The sequence below is a fragment of the Mastigoproctus giganteus genome, chromosome 5 (genome assembly GCF_048544385.1).
Source record: "Mastigoproctus giganteus isolate SK-2022 chromosome 5, ASM4854438v1, whole genome shotgun sequence".
NCBI lineage: Eukaryota > Metazoa > Arthropoda > Arachnida > Uropygi > Thelyphonidae > Mastigoproctus > Mastigoproctus giganteus.
Window position 1 is genome coordinate 62,307,266 of NC_143579.1, and position 21,922 is coordinate 62,329,187.

Below are 21,922 nucleotides of genomic sequence, written 5' to 3' on the forward strand. Positions count from 1 at the left end.
CACACGCACAACCACAGCTTATATTAACTTGAAGACCCCAAGTAACCACAACTGGTTGCTTAGGGTCTTCAAGACCTCACATGAATTTCTGCGATGTTTTGCCCTTTATTTACTCTATTCACACAGCTAAAAGGCCCAACAGCTGTCAGTAAAAAAGTGTTTTCTTTAATTTCCTCCATTGAAAATTCCAAAAATTTCTCATAGTTCTCGTGAACAAAGTAAAAATTTCAGAATCAACCCAAGTTTAGTCTCGATAATTATATGCACATGCTGATAAACATGAATTTAAAATTAGCACTCAATTCTGACAACCAATCACTGAAGCATGCACTGAGCACTTTATGGCAGCACATCCACTCATTACACTCTCTGGCTTCACACTGCAGAATAGTTTGGGCTGTGTCCAATTGTTTAATGTACAGGCTTTTCTGTTAACATTTTGCTCACTATCAGTCATCAACAATAATATTCAAATAAGAGAAGATAAAAAAAAAAAAAAAATCCATCTAAAAAGGCATACCTGAGCACTGCAGAATTTTTTTCAAAAATAATTTTTAATATTTTCATAATTGTGTTCAGAAAAGATTGAAAATAAAGGGGGCAAAAAAAAGTGAACAATTTTGAATTATTTCTTGCTGATTTTTAAAATCACAAGCATAGGGTCACTTTGACTTCTGCACTTAGAGGAGTAGCAATTCTTTTGAGTGCTCAATTCCGGACCAAGACGGAGCCACATTATTGTTGCCAATAATCCAAGGTGTACTAATGCTTTCAAACATTAGCATATATACGATTTTTCTGTTTAAGGATCTCTGTTTGGATTGTCTGTTAGGCACCACCAACTGATTATGACTGCTTAAAAGAAGATAATGTTACAAACTTTGCCTTCTTCAGAAATATCAAATCAAAGTTTTATTTATAACAATGGCCCATTTCAAGTTTCTGTATTTGTCAGTTCCCTAACCAAGGATGACTACATATCAATTCCCAATTCCTTCTTCTTTCATAATATAGGCTGGTTGTTTCTCAACAATGAAATTGGCAGAACTGATACTACAAAAAACATCTACTGCCTAATCTATTTCATTATCTTCAACGATACTGAGAAGCACTAGAAATTTGTCAACAAAAAACTTCAAATCTGAAAATGACAGCAACCAACTGTTGTAATTTAATTTCAGAACGTTGGCTTTCAATGGGAACTAGTGAACTATGTAATCATGCAGCAATAAAGTATTTCCCCACTGAATAAAAGAACAGAATCTCTTGTTTTAAGCATCCATGACCTTTGATATATTGAAGTGTGACATCACACTTCAATATATCAAAGACCTCAGTAAATGGATGTGTAACATATTTGACTGAAGAGGTATAGTGAGATTTTCACACTTGGAATAACATTTAAAAGGAGCAAGTAAAATGATTTATTCAAGCCAAAAGAGAGAAACAGCTTTTTTTTTTTTTTTTTTTTGATCAACAATAGAATACCCATTATTAAAATTAAATTATCATTTTTGCATTGGAAATTAGTATTTTTTTTTAACCTATGTGGCTGTATAAGGATGATTTTCACACACTAAGATTTAAAGCCTATAACATGGCCATGTTATAGGCTTTAAATCATTATTTAATCCATGTATCATTATTGCCCACTGAATTTTGTTTGTTCTAGAACAGTACAGGTATAAATAATTATATTCATAACTGCAACAGTTTAGTTTAAAAAAAATCATTTATAAATCTCCAACTTATTGTATATTCTAATTTAGTTGCTTAAATATGATCAAGAGATTTTTTCTTTATTTATTCTACTAAATAATGACAGTACAATTTCATTTATCCAAATACCAGTTGGCCAAAATTTAGCACTAAAAAATATTTTTGCTTTTATTTTTCTCCCTAATTTCACTCAAAAAGTTAATTCATTTAAATATAAGAAATAAAACTATCATATGAATATAATAAAATGATCCTGCTCATAGAAATTAAGCATTATCGATGAAGCAAAGATTTTATCTGTCACTTCTTGTCTAATACCAACCACATTTGATATGATACATAACAAAATTCACTGTTAATAAAAGAAAAAAAAAAAAGACAGGCAGCAAACTGGCCATTGAATAAATTACTGCAATTAAAAATTATACATTAGTCAACTGTACGACTAAAGGAATGTAGATGAATGAAGGTGCAGATGATCCAGGTTATCACATTTTGATAGTTGACAAAAACAGTTTCATCACTAAACACTAATCCAAATCTGCTAGAAACTGAAAAATGCCATTGTGATGAATATAGACAACAAAAACCAACAACTAGTGAAAAATTTAATGCTTTCAGATCACTACCATATGGGCTGAATAAGAAAAGAACTGAATGTGAACCACAATTAACGTGTCTAAGAAAATAGAGAATTTTTCAGCAGAAAAAAAAAAAAAAAAAAAAAAAAAGACTGACATCTTTCAAACAGAAAACATTGGCAATTATTCTAAATTATATAAGCATGTATATAATGTGCACACAATAAATGTGAATTACTGTAATTTTCTCTATTTTTTTCTGATTAACTTTTATATCATAAATAGGCTACATTTAAAATCAATTATCAAAAAAATCAACTATCTGAAAACATCTTTGGATAACCAAGATACTATTATACTACTACATGCATTACAAAAGTAAAATATCTTTACCCTAAAACAAAATTTAGGGATTTTGCATATATGTATTTTTTTTTAAATTTTAACTTCACTTTAATTCACAGAACTTCATTTTCATAAAATTATAATTTTTGTCCACAAATATACATTTTTTACTGAATTTTTTTTTCTTTAGTTAGTATAACTACATGCACTGTAAAAAATATATATTAATCATAAAGCAATTTTTTTAAACTTATAACCTAAGCGATCACTTCTGTTTATTACAAAACTCCAGTTTTGAAAATTATAATGCAAATGTGAATAGAGTTTTTTTCCAATTAGTAGCATATAGCTACCAAGCTATATGCTCTATTAATAGCCCAATGGGAACATAGGGAGTAGCAGAGTGATAAAATAAAGAAATAAATAAGCACTGGATAATATTAGCTGAGAACTACACAGCGAAGAATGGAACGAATTATATTGGGAATCAGACTGTTAGATAAGAGAAACACATGGATTAGGCAGCAAACTCAAGTAAAGGACATTCTTATCAAAACTAAAGAACTAAAATGGTCTTGGGCAGGACACATAGCTCGAAGACATGATGGCAGATGGACTAAGAAAATAACAGAATGGTACCCAAGAGGAGCTAGGAGAAAACCTGGAAGACAACAACGGAGATGGACAGATAAAATTCATGAGTTTGTGAGTAGTAAATGGATGGACATTGCACAAAACAGAAGGAACTGGAAAGTTACTGGAGAGGCCTTCATAATGCAGTGGATTGAAAATGGCTGATGATGACTATTAGCTGCATTTTGAAATGCTACATCAAAGCATTTCAAAGAAAAAGTGATCCTATGATGATCCCCAAAATATGATTTTGGATTTCTTTCTACACACTGCACATTGTTTTTAGGCTTATATGTTTACAATTGTCTGATTACATCACATCTTCTACCAATTGAAACTGAAAAAAATCATATCTATGTACAGTACATAATGTACAGTATGTGTTTCTATCTATGTACAATATATATCTATATTTACAGTACATACATAGACATGAACAGTATATATATATATATAGTATAATCATATCAAATCAAATGTACATATAATCATATCTATGTTATAGTATATATGTTTAATTAGCATTACACCATAACCAAGACAGAATAGAACTTCATTCTGTGATAAGCAATATATTGCTTTGCACATTTCAGATAGTTTATGGCTAGCATGCCTGACAACCAAGTTAGAGCCAAAGCAAGATATACCAATTCATTAATTAGAGAAAAATCAAGCAAAAATTAGCAAATTTTTAAAAATTCTGAATTTAGCAATGAAACCATAGTTTTACTTTTTTTTTTTTTTGTGAAAAAGACTGTGAGAAATAGCAGACAGAAGAAGGGACCAAAAACACAAACATCTGTTTCAAATTCAGAAAGTTAGAAGCTATACATTTATACAAACAAATTGCAGTGCACATTAATATATCAAATAAACTAGTCAAATTAACAGGTTTGGTTATTTGTTTTTTTTTTTTTTTTAGGAGCATTAGCAACTAAGGCCATATTGCTCCGGGGATACGTGGTGTTCATTCCCTGACCTTTCCGCATCCTCCGTATTTGGTGGTCACGGGCTTGAACCCCGGTCTAATCAAGAAGCGTGTGCTACGCACTGCTGCTCCTGCCCACCTGGCTACGGAGACATCCATATTAACAGGAACACATAACATGTTAAATGTGCTCCTATTCATATACTTGTATTCAATTTATTTCAGTTAAATCTTAAGATACATTTAATCTTCAATCTGATTTCTTCATTATTTAGCAGTTTACAATTCTGTAACAAAAATTTGAACGTCTAATATACAAAGCTAACTTTTTCCCAAAGCTAATTAAACTCTCTTAAGGTTGAAATCTTGCATAATCCATTTGTAGATTATGATACATATAACCAAACAGAGAGACCAACCGAACGACTGACCAACCTCCCTACCACTTCCTCTTGATATTTAGCAAAATGATATTATACATTTATAATTTGCAAAATGATTTTATACATTAATAACATATTCCTCATATTTTACCTTCCATTAAACTGAATTAAATTGTATAATCCAAAATAGATAGGTTGTGGATATCAAAATAAAAAAATCCACACTCCAAACATTTCATATAAATGTTTTATATAAAATGTTTGGGGTGTGGATTTTAATGTAATATAAAAAAAAGTTAAATATAATATACTAAATAACCAAATAGTTCCATCTACATAACTTCAGAAAGCTGGTAGAGACCTACACAACCTTCAATTTAGAAATTATAATAATTCCAAGCTGCACAACAAACTTTCAATCATTGCAATAAAAAAAAAATAAATAATTAACCATCGCTGCTTCTAAAACAACTGAAAACTCATGAATTTTTACACTTAACAGAAAATTTCTACAGCATTTTCTTATTTTTGCACCAATAACAGAATGCTACAGGCAAACTCAGCACAGTTTACCCATAATCGGCAACATCCATATAAAAAAAAAAAAAAAAAAAAAAAAATGCTCTGGCCCAATTATTGACCCCCAAAAAAAAAAAGAACAAAATCAAGTGGTGGTAAACTATTCACTGAGTATAATTACTATAAAGAATATATAAAAAAAGCAAAACTTGTTGTTGTTGTTTGGTTTTTAGGGGCATTAGCAACTAAGGCAATATTGCTCCGGGGATATGCGGTGGTCATTCCCTGACCTTTCCACATCCTCCGTATTTGGTGGTCACGGGCTCGAACTCCAGTCTAATCAAGAAGCATGTGCTACTCCTGCCCACCTGGCTACAGAGGCACCAAGCAAAACTTGAACCTGATCTTAATTTGCTTATTTTTCTGTAGAGTCAATGAAAAAACAAAATGGTTCTCTCAAGTATCATTACACCACCACATCATCACATACTATATGAAATATGGTTTTAGACATTCCAGTGTTAATGACATTTTAGATCAGGGATACCAAACTCCAGAAGTGCTCATAGGCCATATAAATGATTCTCAGAACTAATGGGCCATACTAGTATGCACACAGCACAACAGTAGCATTTTATTATATATTCATTTAGCATTTTATTATATAAGAAATATATTAATATATTTTATGCTATATTCTAATATGTTCTTCTAATATATACTGGAAGGTGCCTTAATGAGGCATACCAAATTTCTAATAATCTGATGTAACCAACAAAGGTTAAAAGAAGAGGCAGGCCAATTATTGGAAGGAATGGGCAAAAAGTATGATTCTTTAAGATAAAATAAAGAAAATTTTACCTGGTTTTGAACTTTCCTTCTGATAATTTTTCCTTGTGAAAAAAGCCCTTGTGGTCTCTTCAATCTTTCACACCTGGTTAAGGGTTCATAAATTGCCCTTTCACAAAAATAAGCAATCTCATTACCAACATTATGATGTTGTATAAGTTAAGAACTTTAAATCTTATATTCATGTATCTCCTTTAAATATTGCCATTTATTATTCTCATATATGTTTAACTCTATTAAAGTGTGAAATGTGACAATGGGGTGAAAGGAGCCTAACATCCTGCAGGCATGCATGTTTTAGTCATTTCAGTTTTTAGACAGTCTGACAAAAGAAGGATCTTGAAGACAAGCAAAACAATACTTTTTAAATAATGAGAAATACTTTTGAAAATAGTTACTTATGAAGAAACATTAAGTGTAAAATTAATAAAACACATTTTCATTAAGCTTCACAAGACTTTCCCATTCCCCAAAAATCCAGAACGCATGCAGAGATACACATACAAGAATTTTAAATTCCTTTTTTTCTAGCTCTTTTACATAAAACCACAGTGTTCATCCAAAAATAACATTCAAATCTCTTTAAAGAAAAGTTACTGTGTTTGTCTATTAAAAATTCTAGAAATCCCCACTGAACAGAATTAAAATAGCCTCCAGCATATACAAATTTTGCACAAGTGTAAATGCCATAAGATTACAGTTAATTTACGACTTACACAAGCCCGAGTTATGTAAATTTGGACTTACGTAATTTTTTTTGGTAAAATCGTAAAGATACTTTCTGTAAAATTTTTAAGAGAAAAGTTGAATGAAGGAACAATAAGTATAAGTTTTTATTTTCGTTCCCATACAAACTATGTTGGATAATAACCTGCAGCATAACTAGAATCTGGGTAAATAAATTTCAATTTCTGCTTTAAAAATTCTGAAGAAATATTCGACAATGTGTTTGAGACAGGTGAACTACGTTGAAGCACTTCATAGAAACCGCCACACGTTTAAGCCACGTGGACTGAGTCCCATTGTCTGTTTCTTCAGAGAATTACACTCTAGACCTTTAACATCCTTGATGGAATGCACAACATTTCAAGAGCCTGGAATGATATGACAACAACTTGTATGAGCAAAGTTTGGAAAAACCTTCTAAAAAATTCTGAGCTTAACAACAAAGATGAGATGTCTTCTGTTACCAAAGAAATTGTACACAGCCCAGAAGTTCCAGCTGGTCCTGAAGAATGAAGGTGTAGATGAATCTGTGGATGAACGAGGTGAGGATTTAAAAACAGAAGACCTAGCCCAGTTGAACGTGCAAATAGTTGAGGAGCAAGGGAGAAAGCCAAACCTGTTGAGGAACCGGAGTAACCCAAGAAGCAGTTCAAATTAAAGGAAATGGCAGAAGCATTTCATAAAATTCAGGAAGGTCTCTACATTTGATGGAATGGATGAAAACACCAAACGTTGCTTGAAAATAAAAAGAAAAGTTCAAGATTTCTTATCGTGAAATTTATGAAGAGAAAAAAAAAAGCATAGGAAACAGATGATGATCGAAGAGTTCATATCGCATACTACATCCCTGAACTCTACTCAGCCTATAACAGCCTGTGATTAGTGAGTCTTATTAATGCTTCAGGTTCATTTTAAGTTACCTTCAGTTCATCACACCTGAAGTGTATAAACTTTGATTCACTGTGTGGTATAGACCAATTTTCCAATTTTCTTATAAAGCCTACACAGCATATGATATACATATCAGTTTTTACAGTACAATAACATGCGTTTTTTCTTCCTTTTATGTTTTCTTTTCTTATGTGCCACTCGGGTTAATTCACTGCTGTCCTCAGATAGTTTTTAATTGATATGGTATATAACTAATTTTCTTCGTTCTTCTGGGGATATTGTGGTTTTTGTAATTTTGACATATCAGGGATATAGTAGTAGCAATATTTTATTAGTCATTCCCGAGTTACGTAAAAATCAACTTACGTAAGAAGTCCTGGAACGTATCTCTTACGTACGTCGGGAACAGACTGTATGCCATTCTCAGGTACACATTTTTAAATAAAACTGAAAGCATCAACTAGAATGAATTCAAAAATTCAAGTTAATAAATAATATAAAAGGATACACAGGGCCATCTACAGTGGTGCCAAAAGTAACAACACAAGATTATTTCAAGTGGCACAGACATGTCTTTTTTAATTATCCCATTAAAATATTGTTACAAAATTCATTACAAAGACAGGCAGGTCTGCAGTGTTTTAATTTTAAAATGAAGCTTCTTAAATACAATTTAAAAACATTTACTTACTCTGTGTACTTATTTTTGTGAAATCAGCAATAGACCATTTCTATTATTTCTATAACATATCAGCATCCAAGGCCATAATGCAATGACAGCAGTAGACAGTTTAATATGTAAAACTAATTTTAAAAATTTATTACTAGCAGACAAGACCCAATATCAGAGTGAATCTGGCACACAAGACCTTAAATTACAGTAAATATAGCATTGCACTTTTGAAAGATTAACAATGATTAGTATAGCCAATTATGGCCCACACGTCTGATAAATTTATTAACTAGCATCACTATTACTTAATCACACAAGCTATATATAATGAAAAGCTATTATAGTATACAAAATAAAAACATTAAATGCAGTTTAATAAAATTAAGTTTAAATCTTAGAAATAAATATATATGACTTGACTAACATTATATTGGTTACCCTGTATTATAAATAATGGTCTTGATGAGTGAAAAACAATTCAGTGATCACTGAATTGACTATCTCATCCATAATGGACATCCTGCATATCTTGCAGGCAGGTGGCAATGGTTAATATGGAGTATGTTTTGCTGGCAAAACTAGACCCCTGGTGTGTATGGACCCAGCATGTTGCATTTCATCCCAGACAGAAATGGGATCTTCTGAGACAATAACACGTGTCATTAGGCACAAACTGTGCACAAGTGGTTCAAGGAACACAGTGAAGATATTACCCATCTTGACTGGCCTCAATCCAACTGAACATCTGCGAGTTGTTTTGGAACAGGAAGTGAAACATATGGACATGCAACCATCACCTATTCCGACACTGTGGAAAGCCTTGTACGAAGCATGGCTGTAGATCCCTATGGACATCTTCAAGACATCTAGTGGAGTCAATGCCTAGGTGAATAGCAGCTGTTATCTGTGAGAACAGTGGACCAACACTGTATTAGGTAGGTGGTCACAATTCAGTAATCACTGAGTATATATATGGCCCTAATTTGCAGCTGTCTAAGTAGTATCTAATTGAAAAATCACAGAATTTTGACATGTTGCAAAATATAAAAATCTGTTGCCAGATGACTTTTAAAAAAATCCACTTCTACTGTCAAAACCCTAACTTAGAAACCTTATTTTCTAGAAAGCTGTACTAAAAGAGAAAGATTCCTGGAATCAAACAGATGCCAGTACTGCAAATAAATAAGAATTATAATTTTAACTTAATTGTTTTTTTCTTTTTTCAGAAGTGCATTTTCTTATCCAGAAAAATCATTTCTTTCTGCAAATTTCAGAGGATCATTGAGCTTAAATCATCACACAGTAGTTCAAAAAAAAAAAAAGGTATATATATTTTTTATTTCTATTCTAATTATCCTCATATCTGGTATTTTAGCAACTAGTATAATTTTATTACAAATGGTATTTCATTATTTCTTTATTGTAATCCAGCTTTGCCTAACCCACACTATACTTGAACTTCTTATCTTTACCTGTTATTTTAATTTCCTACTGTAATACTAGGATTCCTACTAAAAGGACGGGCAATTATGCTCCCAGTATATCCAAAGTACCTTTATTAGAAGCTATTTCCTTTGCTTTTTACTTTCTGCTTGTTACTCTAAATTTTAAACCTCAAGATCTATTAGAGTAATTCAAGGGAAATTGGGGTGCTGTTGCTTTCCTATCTCCTTAATTTATCATAAGCCTATTCTTTTTCACAGGATATATCAAATACATCACATCCCAGGTGGAATTTATTGTTGACTTTCACGTTCTTGTATTACAAAGCTATCTGTAGGGCTAGCTGTTATTATGCCAGTTTGCTGTTAAATTTAAATACAGATTTCTGATTTACAGCTGATAATTTTGATTGTTTAGACCTAACTAAACTGACAGATAACAAACAGAAACAGATGGATTGACTGGATATATTGAATGGTGATAGCCCTCATCAACATACCATTCAATGTATACTATTATCAATAATTAGCCTCATAATTATTATTTTAATTTTTATCTTATTATTTGTTCATTTATAGGGTATAATGCAGTAAACCAATTCAGGCTATCTTAGCCTTCATAGGTTATTTTTGCCTAATGGCTCTCTTTGTATTCTTTTATACTTTCATTCTTAAACATCATGCTAAAGTTATCATACATCTGCTCTTTTGGCCTTTAGGCTCACTTTGAATACTTCTATTATATATATATAAAATAATCCCCATTATTTTTTATAATGGGAGAAATGATGTTGTGTACTTTAGTCCCTATCTGGAACTTCCACTGGAAACAACTGAAATTGAAAATTAAGCACTTCAGACTATATACAGTAAAATCTGTCTTCAATTTCTTAAAGGGATCACAGATAATTCTATAATACTGTCCGGACAGCATTATTTACTTTACAAAATGCTTAATTAAGTTTTAATTAACACTTTCACTGCTGGCTTTTCTGACAACCTTTTTGACCCAGAATTGAAAATCACAGGGAGTGAGTCAATCTAGAACAAAAAGGGAAGAAACATTTTTTGCTTCCTTCTTACTAAGACTGACTTAATCAGCTTCCAATGAAGGTTGGCTGACAAAAACATCCAGTTTTTCTTCTGTAAAATTGGAAGTTCTAAAAGTAGGATGGTTCCCTCTCCAAGTGGATTAAAATCCAAAGCCATAACCATATATTTTCATTCAGGAAACAGTGAGTGTGTTAAGTACAGTTATCTCCAATTTAATTGTAATTGGAGAGGTAGGCCAGAAATTCCTTAAAGCTCCATGTTGGAGTAGAAATGGTGCCATTCCCACTGACCGTGTTGATTTTTCCTAAAATTTTTGGTTCTCTCGGACTTTGCTTACATCACAATTCTAAAGTCAAAGAAAATAATTATTTTTTTTTTTTTGATAACAAGACTGTTGTTTGTAATGATGTTTTTTGACTTGATTATCCACAATACAGTATCAGAATTAAGAATAAAGTTTCCCATTTCAATTTTAACCCAAAAAAAAAAAAAAAAACACATTAATTATTAGACCAACACATGCATAATTGTGATGTTTTTGACAAGCTTTGTTAACCTTCTAAGTTAACAAGATCAATCCAAAGAGGAGCTTAAAATATTGTCTGGGTGTCTTACTACATAATTAGTCCAGCTTTCTTTATCTATGTTCACCTTCTTAAACATTTTTTTTCAAGGCACTGTATTTACCAAAATTGTCAAAGGCCTCCGATTTCAATTTTGAATTTTTACATCTGAAAAGGTATCATACAAACTGGCCAGAGGATGTTTTTACAGTTTTGGTGGACCAACCCTTCTATCCAAAATGATTTTTTCAACTCTTGTGACCACCATAACTGCAGATCACACACATTTTCAATACTTGTAGAAAAATTATTAAGTGCCACCTAAGTATATCCAAAATAAGATATCTTCAACCACTAGATCAGTAATGAACAAAAACACAGCTCTCCTAGCTTTACAGCAGCATGCAATGTAATTTCAAGAAACAAACAATATTAAAGCTGACAAATAATTATTAAATTCCTATAAAAATAATATTAAGAAATTTTACATTGCATTAATGATGATACAACTAATACTTTTAATAAAAAAAATCGAATCAAAGAAAAAATTTCATCTCTCATAAAAAGAACACTCCTGGTTCTTAGTTTTGTTGCTTTGGTTTACGTTCTGGACGGAACGCAACAGCAAAGTAAATGTAGGTACTTTAAAATTTTCATAAATCTTATTTTATATATAATATAAGTGACTGCCTCTTGCCTAGTTTGATGGCATTGGTGAATTTGTAATGTCATTAATAATAAATAAATAAAATATAGTTTTCATTTGTAAAGCAGCCAGCAAACTTTTTTTTTAATCCTAAATTGGCTCTCGTGCCAAAAAGATTGATCACCACTGTAAGATTTAGGAATAACGATTAGCTTACAATCCATTAGATGGATGTTTAGCTAGGTGTAGATTTCTTTCTTTCTTTCTTGTGGATTATGAACAAGAATAAGGATAGAGAGCAATCAAATGTAAAAAAGGTAGTCTGTCAAAACATCAGTGATCATCCTCAAAGCAAAGATACAAACAAGAAATCGATTTTCTCTTTTAGGGAAAAAGACATTAGCTGCAAGTTATATTAAGTACTGTACAAGTGTCTGTGCAGCTTAGCTTTAGGAAACAACATGTTAAAATTGCAAACTAGAAGACATAAGGGGAGGAAAGGGATTTTATCAAACAAAAAATTAAAGAAGGTATGTATGTAAGAAAATTTAAAGATAAGATAAACAGAAATATAGGGAGGGATGTAGATGCATCCTTGGGCAACAGAATATAAAGTAATAATTAAAAAAATTGTTTTCTTTTCCTTTTTTTTTTTTAATATAATCAGGGCTTAAAATCCATGTACATAAATACAAGAGAACGATCTTTAAAGGGCAGATGGGTTACCTTGTCTCTCTGATCAACCAAACAAACTGGGGTTAATTGCTCTCTTATGGTCATCTCACTTCTCTTACTTGCCTGGACATCCCAACCACCAAGAGGAGTTGTGCATGTAATCAAGAGACCAGTATAAGTTTAAATATAATGCTCTTTATAAAAGTAATTTGAGGGTTTAGTGTCAAACAACTAACTACAAAATCATTTTGGAATTAACCAAAAAAAAGTCATTTTTGACATTTCTTAGTTTACCGGAAATATACTTACAGTCTAAGCTAACTTGTAAAGTACTAGAGAGATACAGTTCCATGACATTATATGCATTGTTATTTATATAAAGTAAAACTAATATTATCACAAAAAGAAAATGCAATTTTGTAGTTAATGTTGTTTGACACTAAACCCTCAAATTATTGCAGAATATCAGTGATTTAAGTTGTTTTTATCTCAATCAAAAAAAAAAAGCCTTTCATTGACAGTGTAATAGCAACAATAAGTCCGTGATTAAATTCATCATCTACTTATGATAAATTTAATGATGTTGAGTACATTGCTAAGTTAATTTCAGCCACTACAAATTTGATGGAGTCACACACAGTCTTAGTGAGATTTAAACTTTTCTTGATCATAATTCAGATCATGCTAGTTATTTACTAGCAATTGGTTATTGATGGTTGCAAGCCTGCAACCATCAATAACCAATTTTGATAAAATATCAACTAGTCTGAGAGAGAGGCAGGGGAAGATCCAGGTTTTGTGAGGCCTGAAGCTTACATAATTTTTGGGACTCTCTTTAAGAAAAAGAATACAAAATTAGGTACAAAAGTGAATATTTATTTCGAATGAGGAAAGAAATCACAACAAATTACAAATTTAAAAAATCTGACAAATACCGGAAACATAAAATCCAGAAAAATAACAATATTTTTATTAATTAACTGTCTGACATACTTCTATGATACTTTTTTTCCCTACATACTCTTTGATGGCCTCTTCATATGGCAATGATTTTGTAATATTTTCTATAGAAAGAATAGCAACATAATTCAGTCTTTCCTCTAGTGTGACTGATCAAAATTTGTTTTTTTATTATTGATAGTTTAGAAAAAAATTTCTTTCAGCTTCACAACTCATTATTGGTAATGCCATGTAAAATTTTAGGATTGTTGTCAAATTTGGGGAAAATCTCTATCAAGTTTCTTTTATATATGAGCTAAGATTTCAGGGCATTTCAAGTTTTCTTATGCAGTGACTAATCTTAAATACTCTTTGAATTGACAGCACTCATTAACCAGTTTTTCATCAAGTCCTCGTTGTAGTGGTATTTCGAGTTTTTTTTGTTATCTTCATTGATGTCAGTATTTCGTGTCAAATCAGCAATCAGAATGGAAAGAGACAGAGGTCTTAACTGATTGTGGTTAAAATATCTTACTTTTGCAAATTTTATAAAAACATATGCCCATGTGAACACATTGCTAGGGTCCCTTCCAGGGCCTTGGAAGGGGCCTGTGCAGTTGAGGGCCCTGAAGCTTAAGCTTCATTAGCTTCACAGTAAATCAGCCTCTGGTCTGAGGTTAACAAAGTGAACAGGCAGCTAAACTTGTTATTCAAGCTGAATATTCTGAATACAGAATATTCTGTATTCAGAATTTCTGAATACAGAAATCCTTATCCACAGCATACAGGAGTGCTGAATTAACTTAAGACAAGTAGGCACCTTATAAGAGGGGTATAAGACAGGACTAGTGTAACAACTTGATATCTTTGTTGGAATGGGAGAGTCACTATATACTGCAAATAAGTCCACTTTTCCTACTGTGATTTCTTTTTAGCAGCTCTAATTCAGTAATGTAAAAATATTAATGGCTCCAAATGATGACTTTTCTTCAGCTAGAAAGTGATCCTTATAATAGATTAGATTGTTATTATTATTATTGGCCATATGGTGCAAAGAAGCCTGAGGCTTATGCTGCACCAGCCAAAAAAAAAAAATGAGTACCTTGAGAGAGAGAGAGAGGAGGGATTCACCAAAAGAGAGAAGAATTATGATATCCAGCTCAGGATTCTGGGTGTGCCAAGCCCATACTTACCAGATGTGTTAATGATATATGAAGAACAAAAATAATATTTCTATTAATAAAACTAACTGACAGACAAAGACTAGCATTTCCTAAATAAGACTGTTATGCTACTTCCTGAATCAGAAAGTCATGTGGTTGAACTGCAAACATTTCACTATATCTAATAGTAGTGCTGGATTATAATTCTGTTCATTTATTTTACTAATACTCCAATAAAAATTAACAAACAGTAAGCAAAGATACAAAAAAAAAAAAAAAAAAAAAAAAGCAGCCATTATAAACCAACTCAGTATCTCAAACAGATACTGAGTTGGCACCAACTCAGTATCTCAAAATGTACTAATCAGCATCAATTTTTTTTTTATAGGATTATCTGTAAAACTCTTTTCCTATTGAAATACTTCCGTGCATGTTCTTTACAAAGGTTTAAACTTCAATGTAAAAAGCAATTCTATTGGTAATACAATTAAGTTTGCTTACAATTAAATTACAGATGAATTAATTTACTTACAATTAAATTACAGATGAATTACAATTTACTTACAATTAAATTAAATAATTCAGATTTAAATCTAGGTGATAATGTTTAATTAGGAATGTTAGAATAATACTATCATCGTTTTTTTAACTGCAAACAAAAATATTTCCAGGTGTATTTAGTCTCCCGATACCACAGAGCTTTAATGCACTCTTTTCAGTTTTGCACTTACTTATGAAGTACAGCAGTACTATAGAATTTGTGAGGATGATGACAAATTCTACTTTTTAAATAAAGAACAAGCACTTTTTTTTTATTGTGCTGTTTGCATGAAAGTAATGCCATTCTACAGTACTTCAGTGTAAAAGAATTAAGAATAACATAACTGTAAAACTAGTACTAAGGTCTAATATAACAGAATTATTAAAAGACTTTTGCCTTTTCAATTCTTCAGTTAACAAACCATAAATGTTTGAAATGGGAGCATCATCAGGAAGACAGATTTCCCCCCACCCAAATTTTGTAAAGGGTTTTTATTTTATGTTTCCCCCAACACTAATTTACATCTTTGTCATGCCTTTGGTATCATTCTGATATTCCTAGCTATGTATGAGAATCCTCCTGACCTTTTCTTCCACAACCAAGGTCATAACAAAAAAAAAGCAACCCATTAGGATAACTAACTTAGAATAGAGAACACCATTCGAGAAGTGTTGTACCTATGTATAATTTCTAAGAGAAAGTTTTGTACTAATGGCTAGTTCTTAATTTGTAAAATACTAAAAAAAAAATTTCTCATATATGAAACACTCTTCTCTACTTAATATATTTATATAGGAAGTTACAATCCTAGAGTGCCAAAATACAAGAATTAAATTTATTTCATATACTTTTAGATATAGAGAAACAAACAGGAGGTTGAAGGTCACTTAGATTCAACTCCATAACACTATAGAACAGGCCCTAATTGGTGACCTTGAACTGCCTATTGGCTTTCTTCTTGCTATAACTATTATCTAATTTATTCTGCACTCCAAACTAATAGATTTTCATGGGCAAGGAGTTGATTATTTATAGGCTCAGTTTTTTCATTTGCACTTATAGTTAACAAAAATTCCTATATCTAAACCTAAAACTTGCATTTCTAGTTAACAAAAATTCCTATATCTAAACCTAAAACTCACTGGAATAATGCCATATAAAAAAATATTTATTTATTTACAAATCATTTAACATTTCCATATTACTTAATCAGAAGTAAATGCTAACATATTTTGCCTATTGTAAGTTTCAAACTATATACCATGTATGGGAAGGTATCATGTAAAATCAAAATCTGCTTAGGCATAGCCTTGAACTCAACTGTATTTACAACTTTACAAGGAAATTGACTGCAACTGCATTTACCTCAGTAATAAAGACAGAAAAAAAAAAATCACTCAAAAGAACTTAATTGAAGTAAAAAATTCAGATGTGGGCTTACAACACAACAAATATTAAAAAATAAATAAATTTCTTACTTTACTGAAAAAAATGAAACAATCCTCATAGAGAATACACACACACACACACCTGTGAATTCTGTTTATTGTTGTCACTTATCTAGTTACATACAGATAAAAAACCATCACAAAGTATAACCACAATAGCAAAAGAAACCCAGGTCTATGATAAGATCTATTATGATGATCAAATGAATGACCAGCCATTGAAAAGATGCAACAAAATGCCCTGAGACAGCTTTCAGAATGAGCAATAAAAGAGCATGTACAAGTTCAAAAGTAACAAAAAACATAATTTAATGTGAAAATATACATAACACATTAACCTGAAATACAATGAATAATTAACAGGTTACATTATTATTACAGAATTAAAATATATTACACAGAAGAGTCCATTAAAACAGACTCTTCTGTGTAATATTACTGAGCCTGATAAAACAGGAAATGGAAGAAGAGGTGACATAATGTGAAATAACCAGGGTAACATCAAATTTTAAAATGATTAACTTAAATTGGTAACTGTTTTTGACACTTAGTATTATCTGTAATAATAATTGAGAGATTGAAAAAAGAACGTTTATGGTATGCCTCAATTTAAAAAATTAACTACATATATAAAGAAAGTTCCTACATCCACAGCCAATTTAAAATGGTTAAAAATCACTTTCTGCATATTATACAGTTTACTGAACCATGAGGCATTTCACACAACTTTTGGGGATCCAAATTTTTTCTATTTTTATGCCAGATACTATTCATGTGTTTGTATTAAAAAAAAGGAATTAAGGGTTATGAATCCCTAACGGTAAATTACGAGGAATCCAAACTACTCAAATTACTCCACCTTGAATTTTAGTCGAAACATTTGCCTCCATACGCTGTCTGACAGACAGACCGGCCGGGATAAAAAAATATTCCGAATTAACCCTAGATCACAGGTCAGGTAACACAAACATCCAGTTTCAAGCTGACACCCATATTATTCCAAGACCTGCTCCTGCATATCAGCGAGTGGTAGAGTTTAACTATTTAAATTAATTTTACCTTTTCTGCAAATTAATAACCAATGTTTATTTAAGGGGCAGCTTGACTTCATCTCTATTTCCGGTATAATACTGTAGAGTACTGATATGGTGTGTGTATGTATGTGTATGTTAACGCAGTACATATGTGCGTGTGCGTAGGGGAGAAAAGGGGGAGGGGCCTGCCCGCGGCTGACATGTATGTCCCCCACGCACACACCATTTAACTTTTTCATGTATTTAAATATATAATTGCGACATATTATTGGGGAAAATATGTAGCGATTTAAGGAATTAATTATTGTTGTTATTCTTACCTGAAGCATTCCTTAACTTTATCAAATGAAACTGACGTATCCAAGTTGCAAGATTCCAAAGAAGCTGCCAAACTGATACGCTCAGAGCGCATCCAGTAGAGCTCCCCTACTGGAGCTAACAGGGAGAAGATGTCGTACAATCCCATAAATCTCTGCGCCAGTTTTCCAATATCACCTGGCGAATATAAAGTAAATTAGAATTTAATGTCAAAGGATGTTGCATTCTTTGTAATGTGGGTTTGGAGAAAATGTCAGTATAACCATATGAATGCACATACGCATATACAGTATATATATTTTTTTTTATTTTTTTTTCTCCTTCTCTATATTTCATCGATATTTCATGCTTTTTTTTGATATGCCGTTAGGGACATTTAAATATTTTTTATAATGAAAATAAAGGTACCTAGGAACAACTATAATGGAATAATAATAATACATAAAAATACAGTACTTGTGTGTGTGTGTGTGTGCTGTACGCACATGCTGTACTCATCTTATGTAAAGTCATATATAATATTAATACATGAATTAGAAGAATTACTTCTTGTACTTTGTACAAGGACAATTGACATGGAGTGGAGGAACATCACAAAACAGTAAAGAAAAAATAGAAATTAAGAAGCAAATAAACAGATTATCCATTAGGTTACTAGAGTTGTTTATATGTATATATACTTCCGATTAAGTGCAAATAACTTCCTCATAAATAATCAATACATAAGACCATGTGTAGATAGATAGTTATATGACCGTGTATTGATATCACTATATATGGTTAACTACAACTTTCTACTAAACGGGACTTCGGAAATTCCTCCGTTCGTCCACGTTAATCGAACCCTGACCTCTCCAAACGAGTGGCAGATGGCGATGTGTCTTGCCGACTACGGAGTACATATCGTGTTGCTGCGGGGGAAAAAAAAAAAAAAAAGAAGCAATTCATATACCCCGGTACGATCACCAGGTGAGAGGAGTTTACAAATAAATCATGAATAGAGGCAGAGCCGGAAAATAGGCCTCCAGCCATATTTAAAAATTGAGGCCCCTTTAATATATATACACAAATACTACATAGATTTTTATAATTATGTTGTTTAATTGTTTATTTATATTATATTATATTATATTATATTGTTTTATTCATCCATACATTGATACATATTTTTCCGCCATCCGTAAAAACTATTATTATTATTATTATTAGAAATTTTTATCACTACTTTAGAAAATATTTACACTAAAAATGAGGCCCCTCTTCGGCTGAGGCTCCCGGCCATGGCCGGTTTGACCATAACATTAACGTGGCCCTGAACAGAGGAGTTTACAATAAATCATGAATACAATCGTTATCCGTATTTAGCAGCCACGGGTGTTTGAACCACTCAAAGAGCGTGTACTACTGCATCTCGCTCCTGATCACTTGGCTACGTCATGTGTCCGCTTTAAACGCGAAACTGTAATTCTGTCTCTCCATCGTACCCAGGGGCGGGTCGTAGGAGGGGTGCGCTGCACCACTCGTACGGCCCGTTCAAGGGGCGCCTGAAAACCTGAAACTTGCATACACATACGAAGAAAATTTTAAAGGGAACGCCAAATTTCAGTTGTCACCCGGTCGCCACATACCCTAGGAACGCCCCTGATCGAACCCCATCGTGATCTTTAAAAGCCATACCAAAACTAGCCTCCCTCTCGAGTATTGGCTTGTCTATATAGTAGTAGTCTTGCCGCTGGTCTGAATTTGAACAGTCACGATGCACGAATGCATGGTTGAGCCATGGTTGTTTGAATTTAAAAAAAAATGCTATGGAATTTTCAACATTAAAAATTATAAAATGTAAGAACAAGTAGACACGTACCTGGTAAGAATAAACATTTTACTAGGTTCGTACCGCTTATTCTTTATCTAATTATTTTATGTTATTTCATATATTTTTATAATTTTTTACCATTCATTCAAAACTCCATAACTTCCTTCCCTCCCTTCCTTTTCTTTTTTTTTTTTTTCAAACAACTTTCAAACAAATTTGTTCACCATAATTCACAGCCGTTAGAATCGAATATAAGTTCATATGAACTTTTTATTCGTTCCTTTTTTTAATTATTTTTTTTTTATTTTCTGGTTGTTTAATGCTGTACACAACTTGTCTAACAAACACGCAACACAGGGCAATGCTGAGTTTAGGTAGTTTGGGGCCCTGGGACAGGTATTATTATCAGCCCTAAAAGTAAGGTAGCTGGAATGGAAAGAATCCGGACCAACATAAATTCCGTTGTTTTGGAATTCCAGCGATCTTGGGGCCCTATAGCAACCACGTCACTTTACCTCAGTAAATCCGGCCTGGAACACATACATATGGGTTTATGCATATCAGTGATAAAAAAAAAAAAAGGCAAAATGGAAATTATCTCTCTAAATAACATTATTGTACCAGGTGTCTTTTTTAAATTAGTTTATTCAGCCTATTGACTAAATATATTATACAATTAGGTAACATTTCTGGAACCTTGCCGGAACCCTTCATTCAGAATGAAGGAGACTTAGGCATTCGATAAGCAACAGGCTGTACCGCTAACCGTTAAAAAAAAAAAATAGCGGATGCGTTGGCTGGTGGCATTGGATTTTTCCTCATTTTAATTGAAAAATCACAAAATTGTGAAATTGCCGCAAAATTGAAAATCGGTGACTGTAAACCCAGTTCATAGTTTTTATGATGACAGCATACTACATTCCACCTTCCTGGATGAGAAACCTTGCCCTACAACAGTGGTTTTCAACCGGGGTACCGCGGAACACTAGCATGCTGCAACAACATTCTTGGGGTGCCGTGTAATTTCGGTTTAAGTTACTTAAAGTTATTATTATTTTTTTTTTTTATTTTTTGAAATTTATACATTTATTTCATTATAAAAAGGTGTACGGTATCCATTGTACCGTATCTTTTTAATTTTGTGGTGATCTATAATTGATCTTTATTTAGTACCTCTATATAAAGAATAAAATTATTATATAGGTATATATTAAAAAGTCAAAAACCGCTGTGTTAGGTATTTCTTTTGGCCTAGGGATGCCGTGAAAAAATTACTAGGACACTAGGGGCGCTGTGAACCGAGAAAGTTTGGGAACCTCTGCCCTACACAGAGCTTCAACTTCTCGATATCTACCACCCACCAATTCCTTAAATGACAATCTCCAAGTATTTCTCCAATGAGGCGTCTAAATTTCTCACGAAAAAGAGTCTACTGCTTCTATCCTCATTTTCGATGACACATAGATTTCTACAGAGGATCACATGTCTCTATTAGGAATTACCCTGACTTACATACATAAAAAATTGGGGTTTATTTTTCGCTCTTAGCATTATTTTTCTTCTAAAAAACTACTTGCTCTGTATGTAGTCTCTCAAGTCTAGTCTCAAATGTATCCTACCATAGAATACTGTACGCTTAACTGAAGTGCTCTTAATCTTTCAAAATTTTTCCACTCTCTGTCTCACAGACGTTGTCTCTTCTACATGCCTTTTCTATAGACACATGCATGGCCACTGTTCTTTGAATTCGCATCTTTAATTCGCCCACCCTCATCCAAACACGAGCCGCAAACAGTTAGAATCCACACTGTCCATCTTCAAAATCACAGAAACTTTTTTATCTTCCTTATTAATCCCCTCTGTTCTCTTGAACATCTTTCTTTCACATGAATTTCTGAAAATTAAAATTCAAGACTAATATCAACAACTATTTTCTGCCTTCTCAGCTTTCAATCCATGCACGGTTTCTAATATTTCTGTGTTTGGGGTTTAAAAAAAAAAATGTATCAGTCAAAAACTAAATTGGCAACCTTATCCTAT

At 32.2% G+C, this 21,922-nt stretch overlaps 1 protein-coding gene across 1 annotated transcript in view; it reads right to left on the reverse strand.

The window, feature by feature from the left end:
* The window catches only part of LOC150085450 (focal adhesion kinase 1-like), a 377,186-nt gene that overhangs the window by 323,110 nt on the left and 32,154 nt on the right, over positions 1 to 21,922 (reverse strand). The window contains exon 2 of the mRNA XM_090374569.1: positions 18,072 to 18,246. Within this exon, the coding sequence (XP_090230695.1) occupies positions 18,072 to 18,217 (146 nt within the window). The 5' untranslated portion in view covers positions 18,218 to 18,246. The remainder of the gene's footprint in view (positions 1 to 18,071; positions 18,247 to 21,922) is intronic.